Source organism: Poecilia latipinna, unplaced genomic scaffold (genome assembly GCF_001443285.1).
Source record: "Poecilia latipinna isolate Pla-1442-1.1 unplaced genomic scaffold, P_latipinna-1.0 Scaffold3396, whole genome shotgun sequence".
Lineage (NCBI taxonomy): Eukaryota > Metazoa > Chordata > Actinopteri > Cyprinodontiformes > Poeciliidae > Poecilia > Poecilia latipinna.
In genome coordinates, this window is record NW_015116012.1 from 1 (window position 1) to 23,448 (window position 23,448).

The 23,448-nt window shown below is 40.0% G+C and overlaps 2 protein-coding genes and 1 long non-coding RNA gene across 3 annotated transcripts in view; 1 reads left to right on the top strand and 2 right to left on the bottom strand.

Moving 5' to 3' along the window:
* Positions 1-5: 5 nt before the first annotated feature.
* stau1 (staufen double-stranded RNA binding protein 1) lies at positions 6-5,817 on the bottom strand (the record flags this gene model as incomplete). The annotated part of the gene is made up of 12 exons (XM_015023718.1): positions 5,651-5,817; positions 3,511-3,738; positions 2,875-2,996; positions 2,640-2,796; positions 2,376-2,532; positions 2,104-2,275; positions 1,911-2,009; positions 1,584-1,796; positions 1,352-1,495; positions 1,095-1,241; positions 124-200; positions 6-30 (listed from the first exon to the last, which is right to left on the bottom strand). Coding segments are annotated over exons 2-12 (1,506 nt in total), but the record flags the coding sequence as incomplete, so codon positions are not given.
* On the bottom strand, positions 5,724-20,127 carry LOC106940863 (protein polybromo-1-like). The gene is made up of 30 exons (XM_015023719.1): positions 20,006-20,127; positions 19,529-19,703; positions 19,318-19,415; positions 18,936-19,083; positions 17,878-18,027; positions 17,638-17,754; positions 17,349-17,417; positions 17,149-17,247; positions 16,985-17,070; positions 16,815-16,906; positions 16,514-16,730; positions 16,263-16,404; positions 16,083-16,168; positions 15,716-15,995; positions 15,489-15,594; positions 13,854-14,493; positions 12,937-13,154; positions 12,237-12,428; positions 11,949-12,106; positions 11,612-11,854; positions 11,044-11,189; positions 10,773-10,930; positions 10,317-10,500; positions 10,020-10,224; positions 9,698-9,896; positions 9,465-9,617; positions 8,074-8,235; positions 7,658-7,722; positions 7,287-7,491; positions 5,724-6,343 (listed from the first exon to the last, which is right to left on the bottom strand). Exons 2-30 carry the CDS (start codon positions 19,667-19,669, stop codon positions 6,180-6,182), a joined length of 4,923 nt encoding a protein of 1,640 aa, XP_014879205.1. The 5' UTR covers positions 19,670-19,703; positions 20,006-20,127; the 3' UTR covers positions 5,724-6,179.
* Positions 20,128-21,235: 1,108 nt separating this feature from the next.
* LOC106940860 (uncharacterized) overlaps positions 21,236-23,448 on the top strand; it is a 27,181-nt gene continuing 24,968 nt past the window's right edge. Inside the window, exon 1 of the long non-coding RNA XR_001423214.1 lies at positions 21,236-21,592. This is a non-coding gene — a long non-coding RNA (uncharacterized LOC106940860). The remainder of the gene's footprint in view (positions 21,593-23,448) is intronic.

Consider the following 23,448-nt stretch of genomic DNA (forward strand, 5'->3'; position numbering starts at 1 on the left):
AAAGGAAAGCGGAAGCCCCCCCCCTTGGAGCCGGACATAAACCCCCGGGGAAAAAAATGTTTGTGATTTTTTTTTTTTTTTTTTTTTTTTAAACCCATTCAAGGCGACTCTAATGGAGACTTACCCGCAGACGCCTCCTCTGCAGAACCTGGTTCAAAGAAGGTCACTTTGCGCCCATCACACGACTTTTTCACTGGCGTCTGAATGAAAAAATATCAAGTCACATACATATGTTTTACTGGGATTTATAACATTAAATTGCACATATCATTTTAGAGCCATGGGAGTTAAAAATGTTAAAAACGTAAATATATATATATATATAAATCCACCTGGTTTCAAATAACGGAGGTTATTTTCCAACACTCTTCTAACAAAGAGCAAAGAGCCTTTTGGAGACGTGCCCCTGTAAAAGGGAGAGCCGCCTAAAGCAACAGAACAAAACTACTCATTGTTTTGATATAAAACATCAAATATGCCAATGAGTGAAAAGGATGGATTACCCGTCATCCACCAAAAATAAAGTTTCCGTTCAAAACCCTTTTCGTTCAGCGATACCAAACAATCAGGAGCCTTTGCTTTTAGGAAAGAACCTTCCCCCAAAGCTGAGGGATGAGGAAACGTTACAGATCACGTCATGGCGATGAGGGAAAGCTCTACTGGCGTGGATTCAGCAGCCATCATCCCAGAGATAACCACAGGCAACTCAGAAAATGTGCTCCACGAGCCCAACTTATTTCTGGAGCTCTCTGTCACTACGAAATATCTGCCAACAGTCACGGATTGCGTAGTTCAATTTCAGAAGGCGAGTTCCACAGTTAAGTTACATTTACTTTAGGCCGTTATAATCACTGTTTTTTGTAGGTGGTCAATGAACAAGCCTAGGTTTTTGTAGGTGATGTCATCCCTTTGGGCAAGTTCTGAGCTGCATTGGCCTTGATTTCTATCCGTTTCAAACATTTTCCACTTGGGACACTAATAAAAACTAATTCGACAAAAGAAAAGGAGATGTTGTAAAAGCTGTGCTGCGTTTCCTTTAAAATGAATACATTCATGAAACTTTTTTTTTTTTCTTTTTGAAAACTGAGCAGTACCTTTTCATCAGATTTGAGTGCTGGTTTGGGAGGTTGAGGCTGAGGCACTTTATATCCCAACAGTTCCAGCATTTTCTCAGCTGCATTCCTCTTGGCCACCTTCTTGCTCGGCCCCAGCCCCTCTGCCGTCTGGCCGCACACGGTCACCTGCAACAGACGGTGGAAATCACCAAAAGTCCCACAGAGAACGAACAAGCAAAGAAGAAGCGCAAACAGAAGCGCGGCTGCCGGCATGCCTCAGACTGCAGATGATTCACCTGCATGACGAACTCCCTGCGCCGCGGCAGACCTCTTTCTGTCACCATGCTGTACTCCGGCTCCTTCTCCTTCTTGGCCTGCTGGATCTGAGCCAAGCGGCTGATGGGATTCATCCCCTGGCCATACTCGGGGCTGGTCTGCAGCTGTTGACACGATGGATAAATCGTTACCTTATGAGCAGCCTTTAGGCCTCTTCTGACTAATCCCAACCAGAGTTAAAAGTTGCATCACCTTGATTATAGATTTTGTTTTCTTTTTGATGCGTGGCAGCTTCTTCTCCACGCTGGGTATGTGAGGGAGCCTCTTTAACTCCACCAGCACTGCGGCGGCTGCCAGCTTCTTGGCAATCTTTTTGCTTTTGCCCTCACCCTCTCCCACGAACTCCCCGACTACAACGCGCACTACAAAACTCTTCATGTGTGGAGGCCCTTCTTCCTTTAAAATCTGTGTGGGGGGGGGGAAAAACAGCAATCTCCCATGTAACAATATATATTTGACACACAATCCCTTCTTATTCCTACGTAGCTGGATCTTCGAGAACAGCAAATCCATTCGAACCTCAAAGTTGACGGGTAGGTTCCTTTTCAGAGCAATTTCAAACACTTGACTTATTTCTGATTTGTTCAAGTTCTCCTCCTCCTCGGGCTCTCCGTTCATCTGTCAAAAACAACATTAAAAATAGAAAAGTTGTGAGTCTCCATCTAGCACCGCATAAAAGCCTTTTCATGCTGAGCTGCTCTACTTTTCTCACCACTGGCGACTGCTGCAGCATTGGCTCCTTCTGCAGCACTTTCAAGGCTTTGGCAGCGGCGTCGTGTTTGGCCTGCTGCCGCGTCCGTCCCTTCCCAGTGAACTGCTGGCTCCCGACGGAAAGCTCCATGTGGTAAATTATTGGTCCCACTGGAGGAAATGGATAGTAGTACCTGGACACAATGAGAGAGTTTACAACCAACTGCAGATGACAATTATGGAAACATTTTATTGATTTTTTTTTTTTTTTTTTCCCCTGGGATGTAAACTCACTGTTGCATAGAGCGCTGGTAAGGTCCTGGAGCGCGGACACTGTAGTTGTAGCTTGGTGGTCGCATACCCGGGTATGGGTCAATGGGTTTAAAGTTGGGTTTTTTACCAAGCTTCAAACAAAGTGCATTCAACTCCATGGTGTGTGTGCTGCCATCTACTGTAAGGCAAAGAGCAGAAAACTCCTTTAAGATAAAATCCATGTGTCCATTTTCCTCTATGAAAATGATTGCTCAGATTGGGCCGGAGCAGGTTTGAGCGGCCCACCTGGGTTCCTGCCGGTGTTGCGGGGCGTCCTCGCTGTGGGTTTGGGAAGCGTAGTCTCGGCGAGGGCAGATGCAGCAGCCGAATGCTGGGCTTTCTTGATGCTGGTTCCTTCGGCCTCCCAGTACTGATCTCCCAGTGTGAGCCTCACCGAGAAAATCTGAAGGGAAAATTGCTTCATTAGAATAAAAAGGCACAAAACAAGTCGGAGAACTGAATTCTGTTATGAGACGTGTACCTTGGAGTGAGCTGGTCCTTGCTCAGAAAGAAGCTTGTACTCGGGCTGGATCTTGTTGAAACGGGCTAACTCATTCACCAAACACATGGGGGTCTTCTCTTTAGGGTTTGCCATGTTGTAAACTAGAAGAAAACAAAATAAATCACTCACAACCAACCACCTAACACGGTCCTAAACACTTAAAAGGTCCCTTTGTTGAAATATTTCAATTCAGGAGATCTGAGTACATAAAGGGTTATTTGTTTCAAGAGTTTAACGTTAACTTTGATGATCATGGCTTAAACCCAACAAAAACCAAAATTAGTTCTGTAAAAATTTTGAATATTGCACAAGACAAAACAAAATGCTTTTTATGGTCACCTCCATAAAAAACTGCAACAATAAAAGGAGCCCCAGTCGAGAAGTGAGCATTTACCATGCAGTGTATATTCATGTTATTGGCCTCATCTAATGTCCTAATTAAATGAGAAACTGAATTTTCATTCACAAAAAAAATAGTGAAATATATCACTATGTTTAATTTTTTCAAGTGAAATGGTAAAACAATGCATTGTCAAAGATTTTTTTTTTTTTTTCATTTATTGACATGCATCAGCATCCTTCAGGAGACTAAAATATATTTTAAGGCAAGCAAACCTGTGGCGGTGTTATAGGGAGTGGCGGAGCCAGCGGGCAGAGCAGAGCTTCTGATTGGCTGGCTGGCGCTCTCTGATGGAAGGGCGCCTGTAGCGCACGGGATGCTGTAGCCAGGCTGCGGCTGCCCCAGCTGCAGCGGGGCAGAGGCAGCAGGAATGGCGCTAGGCGGACACTGAAACTGGAGCTGAGACATTCTTTTGCTCTGATGCTGAAGTCAAGACGAGAAATCTGCAGAGTGGGAAATAATACAACATCTTCCAGGAAAAAAAAATAAAAAAATAAAAATAGTAGCACCGCATTCAGAGCACTTCAAATCACGCCAAAGGTGTTTCAACAGGCTGAGATAAGGACTTTTTACAGGCCAATCAAGTTCATTTACAAACTCTTTTAAGTTGTTTCTAAAAACAAACTAAAACAAATAATCATCCGTTTATGAAGCATCATACTTTGCAAAATGCAGGATGAAATGGTCGGTTCTCTTAGCAACCCAGACAAGATCCTCTACAGACCAGTGGATGTGTGCATCCCTGCACCTGATGCTTTGCACTACGATCAATCTACTTCTTGATTTTTTCTGAAATCAATAAGGTCAAGTTTTGACTGCGATTGGTTGACACACAAAATAAGAGAAAAAAAGAAAGCAAATACACTCCTAGTAATCAGCTGATAGACATTAACCAAGCATATAATGAAATCGTGATAAAAAACCCCCGCATAATTAAAATTCATTGCCACGCAGCATCAGCTCTATTTTACGGAAAATATCTCTCCTTTGTCAGTCTTTCCTGTTGAAGACACTCTTAGGCTCTCTAAAAGTTCTTTCTACTGCTAACATTTTGTCACATTAAGAGCTATGGTTAGGCCTATGGCGGTTTGTGAATGACTTTACTGAGGTACAATTATAAGAAAATCTTAAAAATTCCAGAAATTCTAAGTATTAGGAGCTACATTTAGTCCAAGGACTCTTTGAGAATACAGGCCCAGGACTCATAGGTGTCAAACTCCAGTCGTCAAAGAGTCAGTGTCCTGCAACCTTTAGATGAGCTTCTCCTTCAACACGCCTGATTGAAATAATAAGATTCATTAGGAGGATTCTGGAGAACTTGACTGCATGTTGAGTAGGTAATATTAGGCATTTGACTCAGATGTGTTCAACTAAGGACATCTCAAAGTTACAGGGACCAGAGTTTGACACCCCTCACCTGTGATTGACTCTATACACTTGTGACCACGATAGTGGCTGAAACACCTGAATTCAGTTACCTGTACAGCTGACCCAGTACTTCTGGATACTATTGCAATGAGGCGGTTGATGGATTACAGTCCTACAGTTTCTAAAATTGTTTAAATTCTGCATTAATCTAAATTACCCAATGAATAAATGCTGCAGTAGATGACATGCACCTTTTGTAGAGGTGAAAGCTCTCCTCCTGCCTTAATGATGAAAAATCTGAGCAAAGAGACTTATAAGCTTTTTACTGCTTAACTGGATTTCATCAGTCTTTCCTCCAGACATTAATTTTCTTTTGTCACGCATCTTGTGCGTGCTCTGGCGCTTCTACGCGGTCTAAAAATGTATATTTGGGCGTTAAAACTCCGATTTCAGTCACATTTTAAGCGCTAATTCACAAATGTCAGTCTGTCGAACCTTACCTGAAATTACCCGACTTGCAGATGAAATGTCACCTTAATTGTTTCTGTTCCTATGAGATTAACCTGTATGCTAGCCAGTTAGCTGACGCATACAGGGACGCAAAGCACTTGCAGAAACATAATAAAGGTCAACTACATTATTTTGAGCGATTATGCAACCTGTCTTTAGAAAATACTACTGTCAGCTAAAAACATATTTAAGTTCCCAAAATAAATCAGGCCGCCGGTTTGCTACTAAAACAATGTTAGCAAAGCAGCTTTCTCGCTGCAAAGCCACCACCGATTTAATTTTCGCAGAATCAAAAGCCATCATCTCCAAAAGATAGTGTAGATGTGACGACAAACCCGTAATAGATGAGCACAAAGCTTGACATTTCTCTACTAATCAGGTCTGATGTTTAATTTACCGGCGACTCCTATAGCAGTGAATCAAAGCCGCTAGCTATGTGGCTAATGCCGACAACTCTGAGCAGAAAATCAACCTCACCTAGTCGCTCCTTGTCTTCAGATTTTAAATCAGTCCATACGAACTGATGACTTAAAGTGACTTGTTTTTTTTCTTGGTTCCAGTTTCTAGCCTCGGTGTGTTATTTTATTGTCAAAATGCGGGCGGCTAAGAGGAGAACATTGGGAGGACAGGGCAAACACTAAAGAGAATGGCACAGACTTAATTCTCTCCAGGATATGACAACATCAGACAGGAAGTACTTCAAATAGAATCCAAAATAATTTAGAAACGCATTAAAAATAGACCTACAGCAGGTAGAAGGAGATCATAATTTTATTTTGGTTGCACAAGTACTTCAAAAAAAGAAAAACTTAAAATAAAATTATAGGCTTAGCGTCACTATTATTCCAAATTGTATTAAAAAACACACACTATGAAGTCCATTTTTTTAAGCTGATAAATATAAAAGTGGTCATTACTCACTATAAAATATTGCTTCTATGGTCTAGCAGTTTAAGAACATGAGGATAAAGAGTCGTTACTGAGGTGAGTGGTTCTATGTGGGAGGTTACAGGTTGTATGCCTGACAGATATTCAGAGAATCTCTCAACATTAGGTCACGCAAACGCCACAATGCGTCCACCATGGTTGTGTGAGCTCCTTTGCTCTTCAGCCAGTGTGCAGGAAGCCGACTCTCCTGCTCTTTGGTCAGGTGGGCATCACGTCTTTGAGCTGTAAAGGAAAGAATTTACCGATTTAAACAATGGTTTGCAAATATATTCAAACTGCCTGAAGTTCTCCACATTTTGCGTTACCACAACAGCCTTCAAGTCGTTTTTCACTGAGATTTTATGTCAGAGGCCAACACAAAGAAGTATACATTCCAAGCTTTGAAAATCCCATGGAGCACTGTACACCAATCATGTGGATATACAAAGAGAATGGCGCAATCACAAATAAGAAGGGAAATGTGTTCTGGTCAGATGAGACTAAAGCTTCACTTTCTGGCTTACATGCAGGTGCTAGGTTTCATAGAAAACCAAGAACTTGAATACATCATTCCTACAACCCCATATGGTGATGGGAGAGGAAAGGTGTTCATAGTTGATGGAAAATTGGATGCAGATATGTACAAGGCATATCTCGAAGAAAACCTTTTTGAAGCCACCAAATATTTGAGACCATGGGAGAGATTCACATTTTACTAGGACAATGACTTAACATACAACCGTTTTATTCTCTATATGAGCAAGGCTTATAGAAACAGACTCCAAAAGATTTGCAGCTGGTACTTGAGTTAAGTGGTTTCCACAATACTAACATAGGGGGCCTGAATACAGATGTACACCTCAATTTTCAGATTTTTATGAGGGGAAAAAACTGAAAACCTTGTATCTATCTCCTTCCATCTAAGGATTACGCACAACTTTATTTTTAAATTTGTGGTTGCAGTCCAATAAAATGTGGAAAAAAATCAAGGGGTATGAAACATCTGAAAACTAAACAAGCAAAACCACATACACATGTTTATTGAAGTGTGTAAAAACATGAAAATGACATATTTTAAGTTTTGTTGATCCAGAAAAAAAATACTAAAAATGTAGATCTTGCAACTTAATTCATAGAATTTACACAAACAAACAGATACAAGCCTAAAGGGAGCAGAAAGAAGCACCTTTCAGCATTTGATCCCACTTGCTGACAGTGTTTGACTCAGAATTTAATCCCTCTATGTACTTCAGGTAGGCCTCTGAGTGGAGCACCCTCTGTGTTTTTGGTGGTGGTGCCACAAACATCGGAGTAGTCGGCTGCAAATGAGACGGCTGGCCCTGTCCTGGATATGGAGGAGGAGCATGCTGTCCAGGACTGAACATGCCAGGCTTGAAAGAAATAGAAAATAAATCAAAGCTGAACGTTAATCCCAACATTGTTGGATCACTACGATAACCGCTTTCTCCATTTAAGTGCAGCTAATGAGGAATCAATATGACCATAAACACACTAAATATGATTATTTACTTAAAAAAAAAAAAAAAAAACACTCACCTGTTGAATGAAGTTGCTTTGCCCAGGACTTCCTGCCATGCCATTGATACCAGCTCCCATCATACCTAATTTAAGACATAACTTGCATTAGGTTTAAGAAGACCCCTGAGTCGGTTCTTATTGCTGGATTTCCTTTACATTAGGACTTACAACAACTTCTACAATTGTTAGTCTATCAATATCAGTTAAATGTTAGTTATCTGGTATCAGCTCTATCATGCAATATGTGTATGAATATGAATGTTGTACATTAGGTGTGTTAAGTGAGTGAATGTAGGCTGTTTGAGAGCGGGCAGCTTTCTCAGCTCCGTGTGTAGCTCAGGCTTTGCAGCCTGTGGACCAGGTAAACCCCTCCAGCAGGAGAGACACCACCGCATGTGACTGAGCAGGTGTGGCTAGGACAGTCGGGCCCTTACCCTGATGTGGCATGCTCGGATACCCTGGCATGCCTTGGTGGAGATGGTGAGGAAGCAGGTTAGGACCCCCTGCGGGGTGAGGTGGCATTGGGGCCACACTCAGCAAACCCTCGTGGGGGCCCTGCATGGGCATGTAAGGTGGGCCGTAAGCTCCCATCATGCCTTTGGGAAGAAGGCGAGGAGAGCACAACACATTCATGCATAAGTTACATGCAGCTGACTCTAAAACAACATGCACTACTGCTACTACACACATTTGCCCTTTTCACACATGCACCTTCAGAACATTTGTTTATGTTTCAGTCAAGTTTCCTCCCTATTTAAGAATTACACTGGATGGGAAGTGTGGCAGTTTATTGTCCCCCCACCCCGAAAAAAAAATATGCTGAGCACTTCAGTTTATATGCAAGCATCATGGATGAATTCTATGAAGGTAAAAAGGCAATGAAGACAGATTTTGCCAAGTTTTCAATAGTGACATTAAGCCTGTCTCCACTTGCACAATGTGAAAAGAAACTCTGGGCAGTTGTGTAGTCTAAAGAAAAACTGATTAGTGAGGCTAATCACAACAAAAGACTTTAATTTACCAGGCAGCATAATGCTTAGCATTAACAGAACAAAAGCATGTGTAGCAATACTACGATCTGCTGTCACTGCAGTTTGTCTGATTTAGCAACGTTATCACTTCGTAGCCATCGTGAATGTACGACGTAATCAGAGCTAAAGGCGGTCAAACAAAAATAATGGTGTGTGTAATCTTTCCTGGACAGGCAGTGTAGCTTAAGCAGGGAGTAAAAAGCCATAACACTGATATGACCTTAGGAATCATTTGTGAGCATAAAGTTCCTTCATTTAACCCAAACTGATCATTTCAAGTAGACTGAAAAATGTTCTGTCTCTCGTTGGGTCAGCATTTGCAAAAAAACAAAAAAAAAAAACAAAAAAAAAACATGCATACATGCATGAATGAGGAATAAGGAAAAGCTTTGTGTGAACTATTAGAAAATAAAATTACACCTAATTGGCAAAAACTGGTAATGCTGAAGATGCAGTGTGTGAAAGGGGCTGACAATGCACATGTTTGAAAATGAATGAATGTTAAAACAAAAAAAAAAAACTGTATATTAAATGGAAAACTTAATAACAAAACATTCCTGGTTAAAAAGTCAATCATGCAATCACTGTCATGCAAAATCACACATAAAACTGGAGATGATGACAATATAAAATATGTAACAGAAGCAAAAGAAGAAATGAAATGCTTCCAGAATGTGGATTTATGTCAAAACAGGCCTAAAATGTTAAAGGAAGGTCAAGGTTTTCAAACAGTCCAGCCTCATTTTCCTGCTGCCTTTTTGTCAAACACTCGTGCTGTCTCTGAGAGGGGTTACCTGACACAGGTGTCATGGACTGGTTTATCATTCCCATAGTGCTAGGCGAAGGCACCACCCCCATCAGTGCCCCTACAGGGGTACCTGCTCTAGGGGAACCTTGCTTGAAGGGCCTGTCACGTTCCTGTTGCTCCACTATCCTAGCAGCACGCTCTGAAACATAAAAACAGTTTCTCGGTTGACGTGTGCTAACGCACTGACCCTGATCCGGCTCTCAGGTCCTAATGATTCACCTTCATATTCAGCTTTCTTAGAAGCTTCAAGGTTTCTCCACTCCGTGCCAACAAGACGACTCAGCTCCCCGAAAGAGTAATCGGGGTGTCGAGCTTTGATGATTGCTCGCACTTCACTGCTGAACAGAATGTAGCCACTCATGTTGATCTTTCTCTTGGCTCCTTCCTTCTTTGCCAAGCCTTTTACCTTGGGAGTTGCCTTAATAATAAATGAAAAAACAAAAGGCTCCATTGTAACATCAGCAGTAAGAAGTTGAAGCTTCTGATTGTAAAATAAAATGTAGTTTTGTTAGGGTTAGGGTCTTTAGAAGTGTATGAATACCTGAGGTGTGTAGGACAAAATGTCCATGTCACTTGTAAGAGAGGATTGCATCTGAGGCATAGAGGGCGTCGTTGGAGCGTCTTCATCCTCATCCATGTCATCCATGTCATCATCTCCATCTTCCATGTCAGCCAGCTTCACCTCAAGCTCATCTATTTTTTTGTCCAAGAAGGGTGAAGCCTCCTTTTGCGGCACTATCAGCTTCCTGTAAAAGATATCAAAACAAACGAAAGGTGAAACAAATGGGAACAAATTGGCTCCATTAGGAAATCAAATAATATGACTTGGTTCCCAAACCTGAAATAATAGACCTCATCCTCCACCACTTTGGAGGTGTACGAGAACCGTTTCAAACCCTTGAATTTTTTCATTGTCTTCTCTGTCTCAATGTAACGGCTCTCACACAGTAGGATGTCTTCCTCTGCAAACTCAGTGGGTCTGTTGGACAGGTAGTCCTTAAAAGAGGACACCATGCATTTACCTGACAGAGAGAAAGAAATATTGTTATTGAATTATACTAACACTCAAATGTAAGCTTTATCACCACTGTTCTGGGGATCACATATACTACAATGTGAAGAAAATACGCGAGGGGGAAAAGGGGACTGCCTCTAAGACATTAGGTGTGTAATCAGTCAATTAGCTTCTTAATCTAAGCAAGTGGCTGGGGAATCAGGATACTAATGGTCTGAATGATTGCACATAAATTACTGAACTAAAGTTTCAGAAAGAGTTTTTTTTAAAAGAAAGTACCCATGACACAAGACATGGGCAGGGTCTCCTCCCGATGACTCAGAAACACTTCTCTCTTGTAGAACATTTTTGTGGGCTCATGCTCCGTTTCCTCTGGATGAATAAAGATGGGTCCAAAGAGAAAGGTAGTTCCATTCTGTACCCACAGCTTTTCTAACCTGCAGAGTCAAAAAATATAATCAATCAATAACTACATCATCTTTAAACAGGATCAGCCTTAATTAAAACATTATTTCCTTAACAACTGCTTGAATGGTGAACTTTCACCCACCTGGCAACCCGAGGTTTTGACAAACCATGTGATTGGATGTAAACAAAGTCACCCACTTTAAACCACACGTTGTTGAAGCGTAACTGCTCATAGTACTGGCAGCCTGGTTCAGTTCCACTCATCTCCATAGGGACGTCTTCTCTCTCCTAAGTTAATTCATGAATGTACACAGAAGAGATGTTTATACTTTCATAATGTTTTGTACACAGAAATGACAACTCCTTAGTCACCCTGTCCCATGTCAGGAAGTGGGGAGCTACCTTAGGAGTTAATTAATCCTCTGTAGGACATGGAAAATAATAAATGTTTTTGCTGGGTAACAATACATGAGGGAAATCAATTTTCCTTTTTCTCATTACTTCAACTACAAGATTACACTTTAAAGTGAGATTCCCTGCAGAGCAAGTACTCCAGTTTCATAATTCTGAGGTACACTAATAAACAGTTGTTCTTTAAAGTTTACAAAAAAAACAAAAAAATCTAATTTTGCTATTGTAAATAAATGTATGCAAAATCTTTAAACCTTAATTTCCAGTATTTAATTCAGGAAAACATGACATCGTCTGACCTTTTCAATAAAATTGCCATGGCCAGTGTATGACATTGCCATTTTTTCCAGGTCAGGTTTGGCAAACATTGACGCTACACGAACAACAGGAAGAGGAACTTCTCGGGGTACGAGTTTCACAAAACTCTCCGGCATGGCCCAAACTTTAATCTTCTTGAAGGACTTGGTTCTGGCAGCATAACGTGATTCGCACACATACACATCCTCTGGTTTAAAGCCCTCAGGCTGCATCTTGAAATAATCCTACACAAAGCAGAAGGTTGCTAATAAATACATTTGATAATTGAATAAAAAAAATCTGGTTTTCATTGATATTTTCATTTTAGAGCAGTCTTACCTTCACAAAAATGACCATGCATTTGTCAAGAACTTTACTAATGGAAACCTTGTTGTAGTAGTCACTCTTGAAGACCTCTTTTTCCAGAAACTTGCGTGTGGCCAAATGAAAAGTTTCACTAGGCCTGTAAAACCAGCAGCCGTAGAGCCATTTCCCACCTTCCGACACAAAAGTAAAGAAAGAGTAAAACACAGAGTTTTTCAAAACCCTTGTTCAGTAGACTGAAACAAGGGTATCAATGGTTTATTTCCCGAGAGCAGATTAAGTGGTAAAAAGTAGAATTTTTACCTGTTTCATCTTCCCACAAACGTTCGATGCAGACAACATGAGGCTTCAGGTTTGGTTCTGATGGTTCCACATAAACAAACTCGCCCACATGGTAAGTTCTGTTCTCAAAGCTACATTCCTCACTGTAAACAATCTTTGATTCTGATTCAGACTGCCATGCCCCTTTCTGCAAGTCTTCTGCTTTCTTCGCCTCTGTAAGTGAGACCCAAAAAAATGAGTTAAAGGGGCGGAAAAAAAAAAAAAAAAAAAAAAAAAGCTTAGTCTTATTCACATCATTGTGATGAAGCTATGCAGCAACCAAGTGACAGGGGTCAGAATTTGCCATTTTTTTCCTCAATTGGTTCTAATTTGTGATCACCAAGTCAAATAACATAAATTGATTTATTTATTTTTTTTGTTTTGCAGTCATTCTTTCTATCAAGCCAGAAACTGGTTACAACCAGGAAATGGGGTGTTGGTGCATCTCCACCATACTGAGACAAACATTTTTTCAAAGGTTTTGTTGGCTCTAGTGGCCTTTATTTGAAAGTATTTTGACAGGAAAGAGGGTAATGAGAGAGGGGGAAGACATGCGGCAAATGTCTCCGGGCCAGGAGACGAACCTGCGACCACCGGCACGAGGACAAAAGCCTCAATATGTGGGTTGTGCTTTGCCCCTGCATCACCACAGCACCCCATACTGAGACAAACATTTACAAACCTTTGTTTTCCTCCTCTTCCTCTGTTTTTTGCTTGTCTTCCTCAATCTCTTTAGGGATTTTCTCCCTCTTGTCCTGCTCCACATCGTTGTGCAGGTGCTTTAACGTGTAATTGAGGGCAGTGGAGAGTAAGATCTCTCCATTCTTGCATAACTCATCCCTGATCTTTATAAAAAACTGATGAAGCTCAACAGCATCCTCAAACACCTCAGAGTCAGTCCTGTTAAGTGGAAAAAAAAAGGTATCTTCAACCACAAGATACAGCTTCCAAAAGTAAAGCAAAAGGAAAAACATGAGTCAAAACAGCAAGCTAAATTAAATGAATAAGACATATTACTATCGACAACATTAAATATCAGAAAACATTTAAGCTGCATTTCCGTATTTGTGTTATGATCCAAGACGATGTGGCCATTTTAATGTAAACAAGAAACACTATTTTCAACTAAAGACTATTTAGAATCAAGTAAGTAAAAACATGATAATGAGTTAATATCATTCTGATATTTACAAACAAGATCACCACAACTCTAAACAAATGTTTTATTTATCAACTAAAGTATATCAGTGAGTGAATGTAAAGATTGTGGTGAAAGATAAACCACCCAATTACAATCATCTCTGCAAAAGAACATCTGCTTTACTTAAAACTCTGCTTTTAAGAATACAACAGCTTGGGGTTACACAGTACAGTCAAAAGTTGATTTAAGTGTTATTGTAAAACTAGCATACAAAATATGTAAATAAATAAAAATCCACCCTTGACAAATAACTGGAAGACATAAATTTTACCATTAAGATTTTTCATCATAAACTCATTTTTTCTCAAAAAAATGTTTTTTACATACTGAAATTAAAGGTATTTTCAGAGGGACTTACATTTTATGTTTTTTTTTTTTTATTATTTAAGTTTCCATACCTGTTCAGCCTTCTCGCCTTCTCCAGCACCTCAAACACGTGCTCCTGGAAAACGTCCAGTCTCCGGTAAAGACCCCGCTCCACATTATTCCTGATGATGTCAAAGTTAAGCATCGGCCTCTCAGGGGCGCTCGGATCCACAGCAGGGATCTCAGCCAGAGAGTCACTGTAACATCGGCCCTCTTCATCCTGGTGGCCCATTACCGACACAAACAGATTCCTGATCAGCTCTCGCACCAGGGGTCCCATGGGAGGAGGGCCGGAGTCCTCCCCTCGCTCCTGCTGCTTCCGCGTCTCCAGCAGCACTCTGTGCAACACCAGAGCGTCCCGGTAGATCAGCGACTCTGGCTCATTGTAGATGCAGGCGTTGTTGAACATGAGAGCAAAATCCTCGAACAGAGCTTCGACATCCTGGTAGCGGCCTGTTAACATGTGGCTTCGGATGCGCTCCATATCGATGGGTCGTTTAATTGTGGCGTAGTAGTCGGGCAGCTCGGAGCGAGACGGCAGCCGGAGAAAGATCGTGCTTAAACGGCGACCTCGGCGGTCTGTGAAGTTTCGGACGGCGTCGTAGAGCTCATTTAATTTCTGCTGGAGAGGGGTGAGGTATTTGGACTTCTTTGGAGAAGCGCCACTCTTTCCTGGGGATAGAAAATTTAACTCCGTGTTAAAACTGCAAATGAGAGTTGTGAAACAAAGACATGTCGGATAAAACGTTATGAAATCACAAAGCAGGTCGCAAAGTTCTGCAAAATATGATGGCGCACCTTATAAAGATGTGTAAAAAGCCCAAAAATAACCTCTTTTGTTGAAAGAGCTATATCATAACATGTTAAGATTAGATAGTACATTTGGTCACTATATTGGTGGGGGTTTTAAAAGACCCACAGATGACCCATTTTTAAATTACTGGCAAAGACTCTAGATTGTTTTTTCTATGTCCTACTACTTTAATGATTTCATTTAACAAAATGAGGCTTTTAGAAGAGGAACCAGCCCAAAGCATCATAGTTGCTCCATCATACTTAATAGGAAGGTGTTATACCACATAATATCTTCCTTCATGCTTTACCTATCTGACTATTTTCTAGTAGAAAAGTTCCATCTTAGCATACTTTTGACTAACAGTTTTACTTCAGGCGGCTTACTAATTAGAATTACCTAGAAACTCTGATGCACGCAAAAATGTGAACTATAAATTAAAAAAAATGCTTCAGTTAAATTTAAAGGGACTTATAAGACACTCAATTGATTAACCAGTGAGTTAGTAACCAACATTATTTCTGTGACATCGTATTGACACTGAATAAGTGTTCTTGTTTGACATTAAAACAATTCTTCAACATTATAAAACCAAAGTAAAGGAGGGATTTATTTTAAGACCTTTTACAGTTCTTGTTGACTAAGCGTCAACTTTGAATAAAAGAATAGTCCAGGTTTTCTACCGCTGGAGTGTAAATGGGCTAAGCCAATAAAGAAACTGAAAAAAAAAAAAATCTCCAACGAAAACAAATTTGTAAATTTGCAACTAGCAAAATATATCAAAGGGTATGTATGAATTGAATATATTTGACTGCAGCACATCCAGTCTGTCTTGTAGGTCAATTAAAACACGGCAAACACTGATGACACCTACGTAATTTCAATTTAGGTGATCCCACATCCTCCTCCTCTGGTGGTGGCCCCAACTCTTTCCGCTTATCTTTTAGTATCTTCTCCAAAACGTCTGCGTCGTTATACACCTGCATAAACCCAAAAACTAGCGTCGGAAAAGTGTATTGCTCTTCAAAATGAGTTTTTAAATGCAACTGCAACTCCCTAAATAAATGTTTCATATTTTATAGTAGAAGTCTTGCTGCAGACCTGAGATCCCTCCTCGTTATAATGCCGAGCGTTACGAAACATAAGCTTCATGTCCTCTATGAGCTCCTCCTCGTTGCCATAGCGTTCGTTTTTAATCTTGTGCTCGATGGTTTTCAGGTCCATCGGTTCGAGGATGACGTTATAGTAGTCAGGGTAATCTTTCTTGGATGGTTTGACCATGAAAAGATCACACAGACGTCTGCTGGTAGCTGCCTCCCTGGCTTCACTCACTGCTGCGTACAACGTTTTCATTCGGTTCTTTTTGATATTTTTCTTGTGGCTGGACACATGTAGAAAAACAACAAACCGTAAAGGATATGAACAACTTAGAATGATTAAAGAATGCTTAACATTAAGATCCTATAACCTTTTCCTCTTGACGCTTCCTGCATCAGATGACAAAATGCTATCTCCATCTTCCTCATCTTTCCTCAGAAGCTCCCGTTTCTTTGCCTAAACAGACAACAGAAAGAGACGCATAATACGTTATCTATTCAATATTTTTCGTTGTTTTGGACTAATATCACATTTAACAACTAATTACTACCTGCATAATCTGCTGCAGCCTAAAGGCTCGTTTGTATATGCTGGAGTTGGGCATGTTGTAGCGCTTTGCGTTCTCAAACATCAAGTTGAGGTCGGCATCTATTTGTTCCACGCTGTCATACTCGCCATTCTTCATCTTTGCCCTAAAATGTAAATGTAGCACCTTGTTTTTAACTCCTTTTGCCCACACACACTTCCAGTAGAACAATCATTTGAAGAAAAATCGATGAAGTCAATCGAAACGTAGTAAACCTTATTTGCTGCAGCGAGATGGGCTGTTTTATCTGCTGATAGTAATCAGGATACTCCCTGCGGGACGGCAGTTGCTGGAAAGGTTCGGAGAAGGCCTGGCCCTGGCTGTTCCGGGCCCCCCGCACGGCTTCGTACAGCTGGAAGATTGGATTGCTCATCTCCATGCTTGAACTCTGGCTCTCTGCCTCTGACTCGCCCTCGTCGTAGCAGACAGAGCCTGTAAGCATTTACAGTTTGAACTGTTATTTTTGAACGTAGCTTTATTTTTTTTCCATGTCCAAAAATAATTGCTGAATTTTACCGGAAAGCACAGGGTCATCCTCGCTCTCCGAACCATAATGAAGAGCAACACTGACACCAGAAAAGCGATCTGCTTGTCCTGATTTGCGGTTTCTGCAGGAGAGCCATAAATTTAAAAGCATATTTGTCTGAGTAATTTGGTGGTTTTAAGAAGTGCAGCTATACGAGTACCTGATACGAATGCTAGATTTAGTAGGCTCAGCATGTTCGAGTTCCGTCTTGCGTTGGATAAAGACTTTTTTTATGGTGTTTGCATCCTGTAAAATAGGAAAACGTGATTAGATTATTTTAGGAACAACTAAAATATCAAAATCATGAAAGAGAAAAGATTCCACCTTGAAAACCTGAGATCCTGGTTCATTGTACGTTTTGGCATTTTTGGTCATCAAGTCAATGTCCTTGGCCATGGCATGAACACTTTTATAGTATCCAATCTGTTAACATAAAGTAAAACAGTCAAGTACCGGTATGCAGATGTAAAACTGTGAAACAAGTTTGTTTGCAAAGCATAACAGAAAAGGAGTAAACAGGTTACCTGTATTCTCTGAGCAATCGTTCTGAGATCGATTGGCTCTTTTATAATAGCATAGTAGTCTGGGTATTGCTACAAAGGACAGACAAGGTGTGAAACAAAACAATCAAACATGTCAGCATTAAAAGAAATAAATAATACTTTGGGGCCTTAATTTGGAATCAAGGCTACATAAAGAGATTAGAAGAATACAGAACGTTTAATGTGTCAACTCATGATATTGTTGTGCTTTTATTACCCTGAAAGCAAGTATGATCAATTAACTGGTATTATTACAAGTCTGAATACTAACCACTTTGGAAGGCAGTTTTTGGAATAGTTCACTGACGAGGTGGCCTGAGGGGTCAGTGTGTGACACTATGGCCTCCAAGAGTTGCTCCAGCACTTCTTTCAGACTGCTACCCGATGTCTAAAATACAAATAAGCAAGTTAGAGGTTCAACAATATAAATAATAGTACCGCATGTCTGTCAAAGTCATTGTAGTCGCTGTGTTACAATCGGATAAACATTAGCAACTTCACAAACACTTACCTCATATTCATTTGACATTCCTGGATTAGCCATCATGTCGTCACCTTCTTCATCGTCCTCATCTCCATCTCCAGGCTGCACAAATTCATTCCTTGTTTGCAAATACACTTCCCACAGCTTGCTCGCTGTTTGATACTCCTCACTGTCACTCTGATTAGACACAAGCATAAGGTGGGACATCAGATGTGCAGCCACACTAGTCACACTTAAAAATTAGAGATCAAAACTGTCACAATTCTTTTGCACAGGCTGTGTTTACTGGCATTATCCCACACATGGTAATGTGGCGAGGGAGGCACAGTGGCTGCTCAGCTACTGGCAGGAAGGCATCGCAGAGAGTGAATAAAACCGCCTAGCACATTGTCAACAGTCTGCCACCATTCTTGGACTATGATGCCACCTTCCTTAGCTTGGTAACGAAAATGTCCTCTGACCCCTTCCATCCTAGATGGTATCTGTTTGAACTCCCTCCCTATAGAAGGCAGTGAAGCTCTACTCAATGCATAACAGACTCAAGAACAGCGTCTTCTCCTGATGCATTACCGTATTTCATGTTTTCTATTTACTTGGACTATTTATTTAGCTAAAATGACTGTAAATGATTGTCTATCTGCTGGTTTCTTTGTAAACAGCACTGTGTATCCTATTTTATTTTTTTCTACGCTACACCAGATATTTAAATCATATTGACTATTTGGTACAGAGCAGAGAGTTAATTATAAAATCTCCAATGCCCATTAAAAGCCTTGATTACATCAATACCCATAGTCAATCCCTTCCCCAAATGTCATTCTGTTATAAAATGGCCTCTTTATGATTAAGAATATATTGTAATCAAATTGGATGCTCCCAATCTCTGTTCCGATGTAGCAGTATAGTTGGGCTTTTACCAAGAAAAGAAGTTTATGGGCTAAATTTTACTATTTTTAAAGGTTAAACAAAATAAGATAAAACTAAATTCGTGCTCATATTAACAGCAAATGCTGTTTACAGCCTGTATAGCAGCAAAGTTAAGTGGTTCAAATTTACTCCTGATGAGAATCTCAAATTAAATATACCTTGTAGAAATTTCTAGCATTATTAAACATGAGCTGAAAGTCCGCAGTAAGCTGCTCCACTTCATTGTATTCTTCTGACTTCAGTTTGTACTGGATTTTTGTCATATCAATTGGCTGGGAGACAACTTCATAGTAATCAGGCTGATTCCTGAAAAAGAAGAAAAAGAAAATGAATCATCTTACCTTAAAAGTAATATTAACATACCTACTAATGTTTTATCTTTTATTTTGTCAAGTAAAACACAGTTAAAGTGAAATGTTATCTATATTTTACAGCTTGCTACATAAGTCACCAAGGCAAATTTTAGTAAGCTGCTCAGACTGAACCAATAAATTTGGAGCGTAAGTTTATAGTAGTAGGCGCTGGACTTCTAAATATTACCTTCTCTTTGGTACCCTAAGGAAAACTTCACAAAGTTGCCTCCCTTGATCATCCTTGTAGTCTTTAACAGCATTAAACAGCTCATGGCACACAGCGATCTGGAGGACAAACGGGGCAAAAGGAAAACACACTCAGCCGTTGAGATCGGGACTTACGATAAACCAAGTCCAGTCAGATTAAGTGTAATCATGCAATGAAAAAGCGCGCTCACCGTGTCAACAGGGGGGACGTTGGATATCTTCCTTTTCTTCCTGCCGCTTCCAGCGGTCGAAGATGCATCCTCAGGATCTCCTCCTCCGCTGACACTGCTGCAGGGAGAGGTGGCTCTTCTCCTCTTAGAGTTCGCCGACATTGCCGACTGCTTTAACAACAGACTAGCCCGCTAGCTAAAGTAAAGATCCAGAAAAACAAACAAATAAAATAATAAGAATAAAAATCTGTTATCAGATTAATTCAAGAGACCATCCGTTGTTAACGCCCCCACCAAGAACAAAGTTAAAGCAGGAACTACCGTTCAACGGGTTGCTACGGCTAGAATGAAACAAAGCAAACCGATGAGCGGCTACTAGCATCCCATTCTAGTTATCTTGCTGCTTTTATGAAAAAGAACGTTAATTAAACAAAAGTTCCACAAAAGATAAAGAAGTCCAAAACTAACAAAATATTACGTTTTTGATGCATATCTTACCGAAGTTCGGAAAATGTCACTTTAATTCCCTGAGCAAAAAACAGTCAAAGCTAGCTATGTTGCTAGCTAGCCTTCTTTGAAAACTCCTGTCCGGAAGTTGAAAATGTGTTTGTTTGTCAGTGGGACGTGCTGACCCCTTGAGTGTAGAGGGGGTACTACAGCTAAAAGAATATAAGAGCAAATACAAAAAACTGAATGTTTTACTGCAAAAAGAAAATTAGTTATTTTACTCACTAACCAAATAACACCTTTAAAATCCATAGGTAGATTTCCTTGGCTAGTATAATCTGTAAATGGTTTGAAGTTATTCTGTAAACAATGTTTACTGAGGTTTTATCTAAAGCTGAACATAAAGAGATTTATTTTTTTTCAGTCAGTGTGTTACACCCTGATCAGTACAAAGAGCAACAAAAGGACATACAGGAGAACTTAGCACACTCTCACTCATACCTAGAGACTCGGGGAGACCAAGACCAGCCAACCAGCTGTCAGGCTGGAGTACCGAAGAAAACTCCTCCGCCCTCATCCGTGGTGAGTAAAGATAGAAACACCTAGAGGCCTCAGCCAAAGACTCAAAGTCAGATCTCCTAAGGCAGCGGTGCTCCCAAACTGCTAATGGTCCTTAAAAAATTATCCCCTCACATTGAAATGTAACATTATGTTGCTGCAATCTGTTTTTAGACATCTTACCACAGAAGCCATTAATTGCACTGTTAAACTACTAAATAAGCATAATATCTTTGACACCATTTTGCCATTGACATTCCTGTGTTTACTTTCCAAAAGACCAAAAATAACGAAAAAGTTAAAATTCTTTTCGACCAAAATAACAATAAACTGTGCAGATATAGCTTCGTTACTTATTGAAGTTTTTATTATTCATTATGTTTATTTCTGATTTATTATAGTCCTCCACATATTCCAGTTAAACATGCTGTCAACCAACTTCTTTTTTTTTAACAATAATCTGTCATTTTCTTGGCATCTTCCAACAGACGTTTTGCCTGTCCACACCCTTTACATAAAGTTATCTTTGACAGTGTGCCCAGGCTTTTCTAACTTAGAGAAACGAGTGGGAGTGTCTGAATCAGTTAAAAAAGGAAAATAGGCGTTACCTTAAGATTGGGGTTTACATTCTGTTTAATCAAGAGAAATACATTTATTCTGTAATATGATCTTCTTCTGAAAAAAAAGTAAAGATTTTCTCTGCTCAGTGGCTGCTGCTGCTTTTGCTGCTGCTGTTTGATGCATTATTCACAGTGAAACGCTGTGCCTGTTTTGAAATCCCCCTAAAAACTGTGCAGAACCTACACACTCTGCACAAGCAGATGTCTAAGAAAAAAAAATAGAAAGAAAGAATGCACCTCCCATATTAAGAGAAGGTGGCTCGACGACCAGAAACTAAATTTTGCAGATCCGTGTTGTTGAGAGAACACTTAGTGATTTTATGGTACACTACGTCCGTAGACGTCTGGATTTCTTGACGTCAAAAGAAGTCTGAGCGCATCCAGCGCTGCGCACAAGCTCAGCAACCACATCTCTCCCAGAGGAAAGCAGGACACCGCACAGCTACAGATCGCCATTTAGGTACGTTCCTCTCCAGCTGCGGATTTATTCAAATATACTATCCGGTTTTTTATGTACTTTCCTTTTTGCGTAAAACAAAGCGCATTGGGTGCGCTTCCATGTCCGCAGCCTCTTGATCTAACCTAAAGATGCTGCTTACATTTGACTGCCATACCCTTGAACGCTGCAGTATGCAGGCTGCACACCCACACCGCCTATTCTTTCTGTTTAAAAGGGGGTTATTTCATGAATACCATCCTAGAAAAAATAGATAGATTTGAGTATTGGTCATGGCACCTGCGAACGGTTTCATTTCATGCAAACTCCCTCACCTACATGTCATTCACGCCCTGCAGGCTTAATGCAGAACAGGTTGGTAAATGTTACTCAGAGGAATTCAGTTTCCACTTGACAAGGGCTCCTAGAATGCATATGCAGTGCATGAATTTTTCCTCATATTTTGATTGTTTTTTTTTTTTTTTCCCCACCTCAGGCAAGAGGAACTGTTTGAAGCTTTAGATGTTAAATATAGCACAGGTCCTCCAGCTTGTGTCCGCCTCTACTGACCATGCGTTTGTTTTTGCGACGGTATACGGTCCCTTTCGTGTAGCCTCCTCCTCTATTGGCCATGCTTAAAACGCTATTATTAGTTGCTATTTATTGATTAAAGCGAAATGTCAGCAGAAAGATCTGCAGTTGTGCCACTTTGAGGCGTTACTAATTGAGAATTGAGCGCTTTTTTTTTTTTTTTTACTGGCGTGTCTTCATTATCCCAAAATGTTAACCTTTAGCTTTTTCTTCTAATTTAGGCGAATAACAAATAAATAACCAAGGAAAGGCCTAATATGTAGGGTTTTTATCCAAAATTCTGCAAGCATTTGATAATGATAATAAATCTAAATGATAAATAGGTTAGGTATCCTAAAGACTCTTTCTAGTTGCTTAATTTGTTTGGTATACAATGGATTCAGTTTTGCAAGTTTAAGATCCCTAAGCATATCATTTTAGGGATACATTTATTTCATTCTTTTACATTTTTTCTCTTTGTATTTGATACAAGGACACATATTCATATGTTTTGGTTTCAGAAAACGTATATATATATATATATATATATATATATATATATATATATATATATATATATATATATATAAACTTTAAACCTCTTCCTAAAATTAAAATGACATTACAATATAAAGAGAGAAGATTTATCCTATGGAACAGCTTATTGGTGTAATCGACAATAATATAGAAATCTGATGGCTATGTGAACCTATACCTGTATACCACATGGCTCATGCACTATTCTGTCAAAAAGCAGCACAAAGTCTTTAAAAATGTATGTCAGTTGTGCCATGCTTTCTGTTTTTCTTTATTTTTATGTCCTTTCATTAAAGAAATAATCTTCCTGTATGGTGCACAGTGTAGGCACCATAAGAAAACATATCTGTATGATACTCCAGAAGAACTACACTAACAACACAATCTGACTTTTAAATTATTTTCTTTTTTTGTAAGAAAATTGGACTGCATTCAAAATCAATAACATTGATCAGACTCTAATTGTATTCTGAACAGAGTCTTTAGTATGCAGATTGAGGTTTATTAAACTCTTGGAACATTTTTGGGTATGGTGGTGGTGCAGGGGTAAAGCATATGACCCATGTATGGAGGCTTCAGTCCTCTATGTGGCCATCACAGGTTCAAGTCCTGGCCGTTTGACCTTTGCTGCATGTCTTCCCTCGCTCTCACAACCTAGTTTCCTGTCCACTCTGTCAAATAAAGGCAGCTAGCCCCCCCCCCCCCCCAAAAAAAAAAAAAAAAAAAAAAAAAAAAAAAAAAACAAAAAACTCCTAAAATTTTTCACACGAAAA

Bases quoted from the DNA above. Each gene is read 5' to 3' on its own strand.
- LOC106940863 (XM_015023719.1), bottom strand. From the start codon at position 19,669: ATGTCGGCGAACTCTAAGAGGAGAAGAGCCACCTCTCCCTGCAGCAGT. The intron at 17,418-17,637 runs GTTAGTATTCAG...TGTCCTTTGTAG, and splicing joins AAAAACTGCCTTCCAAAGTG to CAATACCCAGACTACTATGC. The intron at 8,236-9,464 runs GTAACCCCTCTC...TTCTTCCCAAAG, and splicing joins GTCCATGACACCTGTGTCAG to GCATGATGGGAGCTTACGGC.